The sequence below is a fragment of the Fundulus heteroclitus genome, chromosome 3 (assembly GCF_011125445.2).
Source record: "Fundulus heteroclitus isolate FHET01 chromosome 3, MU-UCD_Fhet_4.1, whole genome shotgun sequence".
NCBI lineage: Eukaryota > Metazoa > Chordata > Actinopteri > Cyprinodontiformes > Fundulidae > Fundulus > Fundulus heteroclitus.
In genome coordinates this window covers 24877438-24889686 of record NC_046363.1, presented here as the reverse complement: position 1 = coordinate 24889686, position 12249 = coordinate 24877438, and the positions used below count along the sequence as shown (strand labels likewise).

Here is a 12249-nt window from a genome sequence, read left to right as displayed (position 1 = left end):
ATAGCAACAGTCTTTGTTATGATGAGGGTGTTTTATCAACTGGTGCCCAATGTCACGCAGGAAGATAGCAATGAATCTCAACCAACTGCGGGTAGATACTAGAAACGTCTCTCTTGATATGTTAGTGATTTAGTTTAGTTCTGGTTAGTTATATAGCTCTAATTAACAACAAATACCATCTCAAAATTTTATGAGACGGACAAAAGGCATTCATATTTAGGTACGTATACAGTAATACAAAAAACTATCTAGTACAGTCCTCTTGGAGAGCTCATGTCTTAGCTTGAAAGTTCCTGCCTATGAGTTTTAGTTTTAAGGGACAGTGTGTAAGTAATTTGGCTTTTAATAAGCAAAAATCAAGTATTGATTTTATAAATACATATTCTGGCAAAGTCTAATAACATCACTTAAAAAATGAAAGCATTTTACTGTGACTGGCAGCTTGTATAAAGTGCTCATATTTGTCAAAATGAGCGACATAAAATGGATAAAAAAGGTAGAGAAAACAGAGAGGAGCAGCTCTTCTGTCCGCACAGCTCTAGGAGGAGAATAGAGGAGTGTTGAAAGGTAAATTGATCCCTGGATCAGCGTGAACATAGGTAGACTTCTGCCTATTATACTTCTGCAGAGATCTGCAGCAATAGCACATTGCTGCAGATCAATGCATCTTTTCTCTGCGTGTCTTGGTTATTTAACTCACCAGCCTGGAAAGTGAGAAGTACTCACAAAAACAACCTTCTACTGATATCATCATGTACGATACAGAAAATGCTTTCTCACCTCTTTCATATTGTCTAGACTGTGTATTTATGTGTCATTGTTTGGATTTTGTTTGTCTTTTGGACTGTTTATTTTTCCACTCCATGCTCCACACCTCCCAGCCAGGTCTCAGGACAATGATCAGATCCACCTGCTGCCACTAATTACCTCCAAGTCATTCCACCTGTTTCCCTGCCTTTATATACCAGCCTCGCTCACCACTCTCTGCCAGAACATCTCCTCTTGTCTCACCGCCTGCAGGTGATGGTCCCCAGTGGCTTCTAGTCACGCTGCCTGTATGAGCCCTTGGACCTGTTCTCATCCTACCCTCACTAGTTTGGCTTACTAGCGAGTTTAAGGTTCCTCCTGGGATTCCTGTTTCTGGCTCTACCCACTCTGGGAACACATCAGCTGCTTCCGGTCAAGTTTGTCACTGCCTGCTGCATTGCATTATCAGGTCTACTTCAGCCGCTTCATCTGTTAGTCTACCTTCACTTTCTCAAATAAACTTTTTAAATTTATCCCTGAGTCGGCCCGACTTTTGGGTTCCCCACGTACGATCATTACATTTCTGTATATATTTTTCTGCAAGGTTTTTCTAATTACTTCCAATTACTTCTGTAAATATAAAAATTCCTCTCTACTATATTCTTTGTATATTTCTCCAATTTGTATTTATGATTACTCAATGTTTTTCCCATTTGTTTATTCCCAATACAATTACGTTAGCCATGCCTTTAACCTGTCTCGCTGCTGAAACTAATTAATTTCCCTCTATGTGGAATGATAGTTGATCTTATCTATTAATTGTATAATTGTAAAAGAAGTTTGTGTAAATTTCCTCCCTGTTTAGGTGGCAGATCAACCAAGCAGCTCTCTCTGCTTCCACCATACTCCGTGCTTAAGACACTTAGACTCGCTAAAAGACCTCCTCGCTACTTCAAACCTTTTTTTTTTTTTTTTTACTTTAGGAGCTCTCTTAAGGAGCTAGGTGCTTCGTAAATAACTTTTCAAATGGATTGAATCAAGTATTAGGGAGGGAGTCCTAATAAAAATGTCATGCACTCTGTGAGCGAGCTAAAGCTGAGGCATCAACGAACCTTCAAAGTGTTTCCTAGTGTATCTTAAAGTCAACCAAGGTTTGGTTTTAGAATACGTCCTGCAAAGACAAAAAAAAAGCAATACGTCCTGCAATACAGTGGCCATCATAGGCCCCGTCCACATGAGGACGGCTTTGGCTCTATCCAACAAAGTTATTAGCTGGATAGCGGATAACGCATTTTGCTCCTTTACTGCAAACAAATGCTTCTTTAGTTTGTTGTTTTCACCCTGCTCTTCTCCATTCATTTTCCTTTATGTCTGATAAAAGTTGAATTCAAAACAGATGGATAATTTTGAAATAAGTTTAAAACAAGATGTAATTTGCCCATTTTCATACCCTTAACTCCAAAAAAGTAAATAAAAGAGAGCTCCAAGACACATTCTTAATACTGTTAAACACTTTGTTTTATCATGGCAAGGTCATCAGGACCAATGGACTTTCAAAAATACTTCCAGATACAAATTAACCGTAAACCCAGGAGGCGCTTCTGCACACACATTGTTCTCAAGGCTCTATTATGTTTGCCATTCATAACCGTTTGCATACAAAACTTATCATCCCAAGCTAATTATTTTTCAATTAATAACATTTTCCACCAGTTATAATCAGTACAGGATATAGTAAAAAATCTGTTTGTTCTTGCGTAATTTGCACAGTACGAGTATGCATTTTCCTATTGTAGAGACGAGTCCACTTTGCAATGCATGCTGCATCTTTAGTAGGCTTTGAAAAAACATTTTTGATATATTGGTATTAAGCCTGATTTATTCTATATACCAGCAGACAACTGCTGAAAGGGTATAAAATGTTTGTTTTTTTCCTGTTGTTCATTACACTCCATTAAAACTGGGCTGTATCTGTTTTTATGGCCTCTCTTTATGTAAGCAACCCCTCACACATGTAGCAAATCATGTTATCTGCAGCAGCCAATCCTCAAGACGTACGGCTTAATAACTTGGTTATAGTCTTTTGTTTGTCTAATTCTGAAGAGGTGCGCGGCGAACCTGATGAGACGGAGGATACAGGGGGCATACTTTTGGACGTCCAGTTGGAGAGGAGCGATTAATTAGGACGGCCCCGGTTCTCATTAAAACTCATCTCAAACCTCTGAGCAGCCACAGCTAGACTTAAAGGTGAAGAGTGGTGTGAATTAAATCTAATCATGCTGAATCCACGTTTGCTGAGAGTGAGAAGTGCCCTGATGCGACAATGCATGGCTGAGTTCCTGGGAACGCTTGTCTTGATTGTAAGTTATGCTGAAGTTTTCATTCCACTAAAGTTTTACTTGCAGTTGCCTGATCAGTCAGTATTTAATTGTAGGAAATATTTCACACAGACAAGTATAAAATGCTTTACAGGGGTTAAAAACAGACGGAAACCAAAACAAAATAAAAATAAGTAAAAAAAGAAACAAACAGAAGTTGAAAAAGTAGATAAATATCAGACAGTTATAGAGGATGAGGAACTAAGAAAACACAATATCCTAGTAGTTCAAGGGAGGAAAAAACAGTAATAAATGTCAAAAATGTATGTACAAAAACACAAAATCTGTGATGAAATATGTCTACAAAAATGATGCTGTGCGTCGTAACTACATGTCGCCTCACCATGAGTTTTAAGTGTTCAGTTAAGGTATCAACAGAGGACCATTTCCAGTACACCTGAGGTGCCTGCAGGGTTTGTGGATCAAACGCACATCTGAAAACTAGGACAGACTAAGTTCATTACAAGTTTTAAATACCAGTAAGAGCACCTCAAATGATCTACTGCAGCGGCAGAATATTCAGAGACTTTAAATTTGCTGTAATCAGTTCCTTATCAACATTCCTGCAGCTGAATTTTAAATTAGCAATAAAGGAAGCTATAGTTTTTTTGTTTTAAGTGTTACAACAATCATTTCCACAAGTCATACTGGTGTAAACTATAATCTCCTCATTGGACTGAAAACAAAAATAAATTGGGAAAGGTTTTTCATAGAATCTAATCTATGTTTTGTAATTATTTATCTAACCTTTCTAACAAATCTTATGTGCACCAGTTTTACTTGTCCTGTTTTGACGAGAGTCCCCAGGTTTAAAAAACATTTAAAGCCTAAAACAGCAAATATTGCTTTTGATCAAAAGCCTATACTGTTATATTATCACAGAGATAATTTGACATTTACTGAGAAATTTGTGTTAAATAACAAAATTAAAACTGAAGAAGGGGCCTTTTAATAATGTCATTTAAAATGGTAAAAGGAAGCTTCTTGTAAGTAATAAATTTAGACACCAATGCATTTATTCCCAGTTAAAATTCTTGAAATCATGTGCATATGAGGAAACGTCACTGCAAAGCATTTTGAAGGATTTTTGTCCTGTTTAAAACTAACGCATCAGTCAGGTGTGGTTCTGAATGCTGGAGTGGGAGCTGGGCCAGAAGAAGAGTTTTCATGCAGGGTAAGTAGCAAGGTGGTCTTTTGCAGCTGGATTTAATGAAGGCTGTGGCAGAATACAGTGGAAGCAGCAAGCGTTGATCAGTGGCATGTAAAGCTTTCCAACATTGCAACAAAAAGCAACCTTGCTGACAAATGGCAGCCTTGAATCATCTCACCCGTTGAAGGACTAGATTTTATAAGATTTTATTCATTGAATAAATTATTAAAACGTATTGTGTGGAAATGGCTACTAAGTGCAATGCTAAATAAAGTGCTCTTTAACATGCTTTTAATAAAGAGTAAAGGTGCTCATTCAAGTTATCGCAGTTATCACAATAAAAAAGGTGCCAGTAATGAAGAGCTCTTTGTTACACAGTACAAAGTCCTTTGGGATGGTTACTGGAATCAAAATAATAGTTAAAAAAAGCTTTATATATATTAAAAAATGTTAATAAAGGGATACAACAAAGACCTTAAATATTGTTAAATGTTTTGTAGAAAATCTTTGAATTGTGATACTTTACAGATGTATATTTTAAGCTATATTGTACAACTTGCTTTTTGTGGGTTTCTTGGTTTAATTTGTACTAATTTGTACTTCAGATATATTTGTGTGTGGAAGTGTGCGTGCTGAGCCTGCGACTGGTTTAAATGGTGGCTCTTTTATATAAAAACATTCAATAATTACATGTGTTAATTATGTTTGGGACTTTAAATATTTAGATCCAACTTTAAACATCTCAATGTTTAAAGTTCAGAATTCTTAAGATTGTGTTTGTATTAGGCTTTAAAGAGATAAAGAATAAATTCAATACCGTGTTGTTCTATCAGACCCAACATTGGGTATCTTATCTCCAACCTGTAATCACTGGGTTTATATTTCTTATCTAGTTGCTTTTGATGTGTCTCTTTATTGTCCAAAGTATTGGATTAAGTGCTTTCACATGCACATGAACTTTAACGACGTCCCATTCATGGTACTGTGCTGAAATTTGCTGAACTGAGAGCGATCCATTCTTTTACAAATATCTGTAGAAGCAGTCTGAACGCCAAGGTACTGGAGTTTATTCACTTCTGGCCTTGAAAGTTATTCAGTAGTACAAAAATATACTATAACTAGTACAATACAAAAAAATAATTATAACTAATAATTATAGTTATAACTAATTTTGATAGAAAAAATCCCAACTGTCATTAAATGCATTTTTTTGTGTGTGCATTTTATTGATTTCCACCTGTTGTCAGGTAAATGTGCATGATGTAAGAAAGCTGCTGCAGCATGCGTATGTACAATTTTGTCTAACTTCTGATAAAACTAATGAACTGTGCGTGTCTGTGTGTGTGTGTGCGTGCGCGTGTGAATCCATGTGCCATGAAGCTCTTTGGCTTATCTGCAGCAGCACAGGTGACGACCAGCAGACAGACTAAAGGCCAAACTCTTTCGATCCACCTGTCATGGGCTGTGGGAGTTATGTCGGCCACATTTCTCACCAAGGGGATCTCGGGTAAAAACTTTCTCTGTGTTTAATGACTAACCTCATTTTATCAATGCATTTTAGACCTGCAACAAGGATTAATTGCTGATAGACGGAAGGATAAGAAACACTACTTTTAGTTTCATCTCTTACATCAGCCTATGATTAAAAAAAAGTGTCCGTGACACTTTAAAGCAGGGGTGTCAAACATATGACCCGCGGGCCGGTTCCGGCACAAGTAAATATTTAACTGAGTAAAAGTATTGTTGAAATTGCACATACTTTTCTTAAAAATGCTGAGGTTATTCATAATATATTGTGTAAAAGTGAAATTCATTTAATATAAAAATCAACAAGTTCACTTTTATTAGTTCTATTTAATCTTGCAATGAGTTTACTCGTGTGGCCCTCTTGAGATCTGATTAAGCTGTATGCGGCCCCTCAACCAAAATGAGTTTGACACCCCTGCTTTAAAGTTTTGTTTTGAATGATAAGTATTTACGTCACAGAGTTGGTTTTGATTTCTCCTCAGGTGCCCACCTGAACCCCGCTGTGTCTCTGTGTTTCTGTATTTTGGGGAAGCTGCGGTGGGGGCAGCTGCTGCCCTACTGTCTCTCCCAGCTCCTCGGGGCGTATGTGGCAGCAGCTCTGGTCTTTGCCCTCTACTATGGTTTGTCTTTCCATCTTTGAAATGTCTTCATACAGTACCTATCAGATATGTTGACAGCCTTTTATTTCAAACACAGAAGCCAAAACAACCAGTTACAAAAACTGCATAGAGGAAGAGAAGATCAGTAACTCAGTAAACCAGTATCAGATCAATTAAAAATGGCGTCAGATGGACCTAAACATAATGCCCCAGAAATGTTAAATATATCAAGTTTTTTATTATTATTATTATTAATTTTTTAAAAAAATTTTTTTAATGTTGCCAAGGCGGTAGCGTGAGGTTGGCGCCAAGATAGCGCTGCGGGAAACCCTGATGTTCATACTTTCACTGTGTTAGTCATTGTTTTTACTGCCGTTTTTCCACTTTTCGTTGCGTTCGCCTGTCTGCTAAGCTAAAAACAACCGCGCCTGGTTTGACGGAGAAACCAGAACAGCTGAGCATCTTTATGACAATGCACTTTTACTTTCGCCCTCTGGGGGGGGGGGGGGGGGGGGCTCGCTGGAAAATCAACCCCAGTTGCATAGTATACCTTTAAGGCAATGTGGTGCACTATACTATACCTCAAACACCCCCCACCCACCCCCCGTACCCGTGCTGTCCTCCGGTCAAAAACATCAGACATAATCAAGGGGATTTCTGTAATGTAATTTACTATTTACTAACTTACACAACTACATGTAGGCATATGAGCAGTGAGCAATATTCAAATATCTCATTTTAAAATGTTGAAATCAAAAAAATCTTGATTTATTTATCATTTATTATTATTGTGACATCAGTGTTCACAAAACGAATAATGCATGGTCTTTCAACAACTTCAAGTAAATAATATAACAATTTATGAAAAATATATTTTTAAAGCATGTGTCATGTGGTGCCCACCCATGGTTGTTGCCCCTGGGCACTGGCCCACTGGCCCTTATGGATAATCCGGCCCTGACCGTGTCAATAATCCACAAGTTTAACTGACTTGATATTACGCTGTGATTAAAAAGTGTTCCTTTCATTTTTTGCGCATTGTATTTCTTGTATTCCAGGCAAGAAAGGGTTATAAGATAGTTAAGGATTTGTTTTATCTTTTAAAATTATAAATTCTTGTTTTAAGATGTTGAGTATATTGCAGAAGTTGTCGTAATATTTGTAAAGGTAAAAACTGAAACTAATCACGTTGTTGCCCACGTTAAACCTGTTTTTGCTGCAGATGCTATAATGGATTTTAGTGGAGGCGTGTTGACCGTTTATGGCCCCAATGAAACAGCATCGATATTCGCTACGTATCCCTCTGAGTACCTCACGTTAGGAGGTAGTTTTCTTGACCAAGTAAGTGTTTATCAAAATGAAAGCTCTTCTTTGGTAGCTTTTGTTTCACCGAGACCAAGATCGACTCTAAAAATCTTCTATTCGACAGGTAGTGGGCACTGGAACGCTGTTGCTGTGCATCCTGAGCTTGACCGAAAAGAGGAACACCCCGGCTCCTCCTGACCTGATTGCTCCCATAGTTGCAGGGATCGTGCTCGGCATTATCATGTCCATGTCGGCTAACTGTGGTGCTGCTTTAAATCCTGCTCGCGACCTTGGGCCACGTCTCCTCACGTTGACTGCAGGCTGGGGGACTGAAGTCTTTACGTAAGAACTTTATTCTGCGTTGCACATGCACCTCATGACCCGCAGTCAGACAACAGAAGAACAAATACCTAAGACCAGGGGGGGGGCAGGTGCTAAAGCTGAAAAAGGGCACCCATCACCAGATTTATTCATGAAATAAAAAAATAATAATAACACAGTGGGGTACATTTAACTTCAATCTGCATCTAAAAAACTGTACAAAACTATGTTCTTAATAAATTAAATAGAATAATAAAACATAATAATAAAATAGAACATAGCTATTTACAAAAGAGACAAGACTGTCTACGGAGGTGAAGGGAGCAAGATTGTCCAAGTAGCTACCTCGTTGATCACGGTCATCCTTCTTGGTGCCATATCTGACAAACCTCAGTAAACAACTGGACAAGCCTTCAAAATCACAGATTTCATGAGTACAAAACATGTAGGCTTTGTGTTGTGCATGAATGCTCATTGGACAAAAAGGCAGGAGTTTTCAGCAGGTGTGGGGGGCCTAGAACACACCTGTCTGCATGATGATTACCTGTCTGTCAGGGTAGGAAATGAAGTGGCTGCAGTGGTTTGGCCTGGCGTTCCCCACTGAATGAGGAGGAGGAGGAGGAGGAGGAGGAGGAGGAGCTGCTGCTGCATATGCCACGTATCAGGTCCATCAAAAATAACAAAACACTTTTGGGCGAAATTTTTGGCAGACAGCAATTTTTATATGAAAATATTAATGAATGAAGAAAAAAGTCAGGCTCCAGCAGGAAAGGCTCTGTTGTCATCCAGGGACATGGGGGCAAGTGCTTGAGCGCCACTACGAATCTATCTTACCTGCAAACCCATTTCTCAGAAAAAATTTGCCCTGTAGTCGCAAAGTATCACGCTTTTACCGAACTCCTGATAAGAAACTGCCGTTTGTTCCAGAACAAACCTCTGTGTATAATTTTACGAGCCTGTGACGATCTTACTACAAATGCTCAACTTACAAGATTTTATCTGTTCAGGGCAGCAAGTGTTGACTCTTTTCAGCTTCAGGGCAAAACTCCGGAAAGCTTTTAGGAGTGGCATTTCACGCTGACTCATTATTTACTACACTTAGAAACCGCTGCTCATATAGAAACATAATTTCTGCAACTTTCCCTTTTTAGTGTTCAAATGAAAATTTCTATTTGATGTGTACATAAATATCAGACATGAATCCTCATATCTGAGCTCATAAACATTGTAGTGTTAACTATTAATTTAGTCCTGGTTAACACTACAAAGTTTGACGACTCAGCATTCTTGATTTGCACTTTAAGTCACTTTTCATTTTTGCTAGTATCTGCTTTCTTGGCTGTATCCTGATTTAATAAGTCCTTTTCAGACTTTAGAGTTTGATTTAGTTGGAATCTATTGACTTGGAAGGTGATTGTAGTGAATAGTTGAGTTGCATTGCAACAGGTAACAACAGGACACCTTGATTTGTTTGCAATTTGCTGCAAACAAACAAATTCTGCAAAATGCTGTACTATGATTCATATGATTTACATTAAGAGAAAGATGTTATCATTCAGTTCAGTGAATCTTTTGTCTCCATTATAAACTATCTGAATGAGGAGGTCCCATTTAGACTCAGCATCTTCTGCTGAGTAATCACAATATGGTGCACGGGCCGATTTGAAGTGAACAGTTCAGAGGTGTAGTGTCTCATTTCTTTTGTTTATTTTTAATTGCTTGTAAGAAAAAAAGCATTATAGAAAAAAAAAACATTAAAAATTGTCTGAATCCAGTGGCTAATCAGACGGGAAAAAAATGTCCACCACTTACAGCTTATTAAGTAGTCTTACGTCTTAGGTTTGACATCAGACACAACCAAATATTAACCAATTCATTTCAGTTTATTTACAAAGCACCTATTTACAACACCTCTTCTCAAATTAATTTACAAAGTCAATTCATTCAAGTCATACAGACAGATTAGTTAAAAAAAAAAAAAGCAGAAACAAAAGAAACAAAGCAGATAGCATCGAGTCTTTGACTTGCTGCATTCTCTCCTGGATGAGCAAGCAATGACAGATGACAGTTGTTTGCATTGTGTGGTTGACTTTTCAGCAATCCCTCATACCGAGCATGCATGCAGCAAGAGTAGGAAGGAAAACTGCCATTTAACAGGAAGACACCTCCTGCAGAACCAGGCTCAGTGTGAACAGCCATCTGTCACGACCGACTGGGGGTTAGACAATTATGTCCTCCAGTGGTGGCTTGTCAATAGGAGGTGCTCGGGTGCCGCCCCCATCAAAATTGCAGGGGAAAAGTGTTGACACAGTAAACATAAATGTTCTAATTATAGCTCATATCTACTTTTCCTAGCTCCTGTTCCTTGACCTTTCATTAGGTCAACAGTAGAAACTCTAAAGGAGGTTTGGACTGCTGTGCCGATTTTGGACAGTCTTTAACTCATATGCCATTAGGAAATGCACATGGTTGATGGGAGTCAAAACGGACCTACAGCCTTCTAGGAAAGAACGACATAAAAATGCTAGTTTTACAAATGTTGTGAATTGTTATGCATCTGCTCTGTTTTTTCATGTTCTTTGCCAGGATCATTTGTTTTTCGGGCTGGCTGGTTTTCCCCTTTCTGCTTTGCTCCACTCTACTCAGCTAATTGAGTGATCAGCTGCACCTATTGCTCCTAATTACCTACATTGATTCCACCTGCAAATCTGCCCATATAGTCCTACCTCTCACAGCCAGTCTCCGCCAGATTGTTGAAAGCCTTTTGCGTGACCAAACCATCCAGCGTTCTTTGATTGCCTCGCCTGCCTTTGACCAGATTTTGTCTTCAGAGTTCCCTGTTTGCTTCGCCCCTGTCAGACTCTCCCATGGCTTCTGATTTCTGGACACTGACCTACAGATCTGTTCCTTGACCTAGCGCCCTGCCTAGCCCACTAGAAACATCTGTCTGCTCAGGCCTTTGTGTATGGCATCCGCTTGGATTCTAGATTTCCAAACTACGTCAGCCCTGCTCACTGTGCTTGTTAAAAGTCTGTCAAGCCCCAATCCTGCGGACTACACTGTCGTCATCTCCAGGACTCACACAGAACCCCAGGTTCTACTTGTCAGATCCAGTGCAACAAAGAAGATTAGTGGCTTTTGTCAGTCCTCTCATCCTCTCAGTGCTCTTAACACAGCCACTAAACTATCTCCCTCCATTTCAGTGGTTACAGAGAGTGCTCACAGCTGTTTCCTGTCTCATACCAGCACTTTACTTTTTATTGAAAACATCGAAACCACTCCTATTGTTCGACTGAATCAACGGGTCTTCTGCACTTGGCACTGGAGTGAACAGTTAGAAACCAGCATGGTTTCTAATTGGTTGTTTAAAGATTCATCTTGAAGCACAGCTCTCTGTGCCTGATGACAAGCTTTTTTTTGTGTCATTCTTTATCCAATCAGATTAATTCATCACTCCTATCAATCAAAGTCATACCCCTCGCAATGCGGGAGCACAGGAGCAAATGTCACCTAGACATAGGAACCCAAGCGGAAGAGTCGGACAACAACAGAACCACAGGAGACAATGCAAAGGGAAAATTAATTTATAAAATAAGACTTTCACAAGTGTTTTTTATGGAGGAAAAAAAGTTGATAAAGAACTTGGACTAGACCGACCAGACGTATTAATCCAAAACTTGGCAATAAACCTAGGACGGATTTATGTGCTCATAATCTCCGCCCTCCTATGTACCCCCCAACATATTTATCAATATCTGCAGTTTGTCTAAAATGTAACATATTTAGACATTAGCTATGCACATTTCCAAGATAGCAGTCATTATAAAAGTTTGAAAACAAAGTTTTAAGCTTGTCAAATAGACATTCAGGTTTATATTAGTAAAATAAAAACTCATAAATGTCAGTACGTTAATTGCCACCTAACAAACATTGAACATTTTGCCATTTTAATGTTTATGATTTCTCTTCCAGGTGTTATAATTATTGGTTCTGGGTACCAATTGTGGCTCCGATTACCGGGGCTCTTGCAGGAACTTCCTTGTATTTGTTCTTCATCGAATGGCAGCTTCCTGATGAACCTCTGGAGAAGCTCCCAACAATCTCTACCATCAGTGACAGCATCAAGCAGTCCTCCACCATGTGGGAAAAGGGAGATGAACTAAAAGCTACACATTTATGATTCCTAATTGTTAATAAGAGTGCTTTCAACCCGCACGGCAAT

At 38.8% G+C, this 12249-nt stretch overlaps 1 protein-coding gene across 1 annotated transcript; it reads left to right on the top strand.

Moving 5' to 3' along the window:
* Positions 1-3023: 3023 nt before the first annotated feature.
* Positions 3024-12207, top strand: LOC105928536 (aquaporin-10-like). Its single transcript, XM_012865838.3, has 6 exons — positions 3024-3107; positions 5656-5782; positions 6285-6422; positions 7624-7742; positions 7831-8048; positions 12000-12207. Exons 1-6 carry the CDS (start codon positions 3024-3026, stop codon positions 12205-12207), a joined length of 894 nt encoding a protein of 297 aa, XP_012721292.2.
* The last annotated feature ends 42 nt before the right edge of the window (positions 12208-12249 follow it).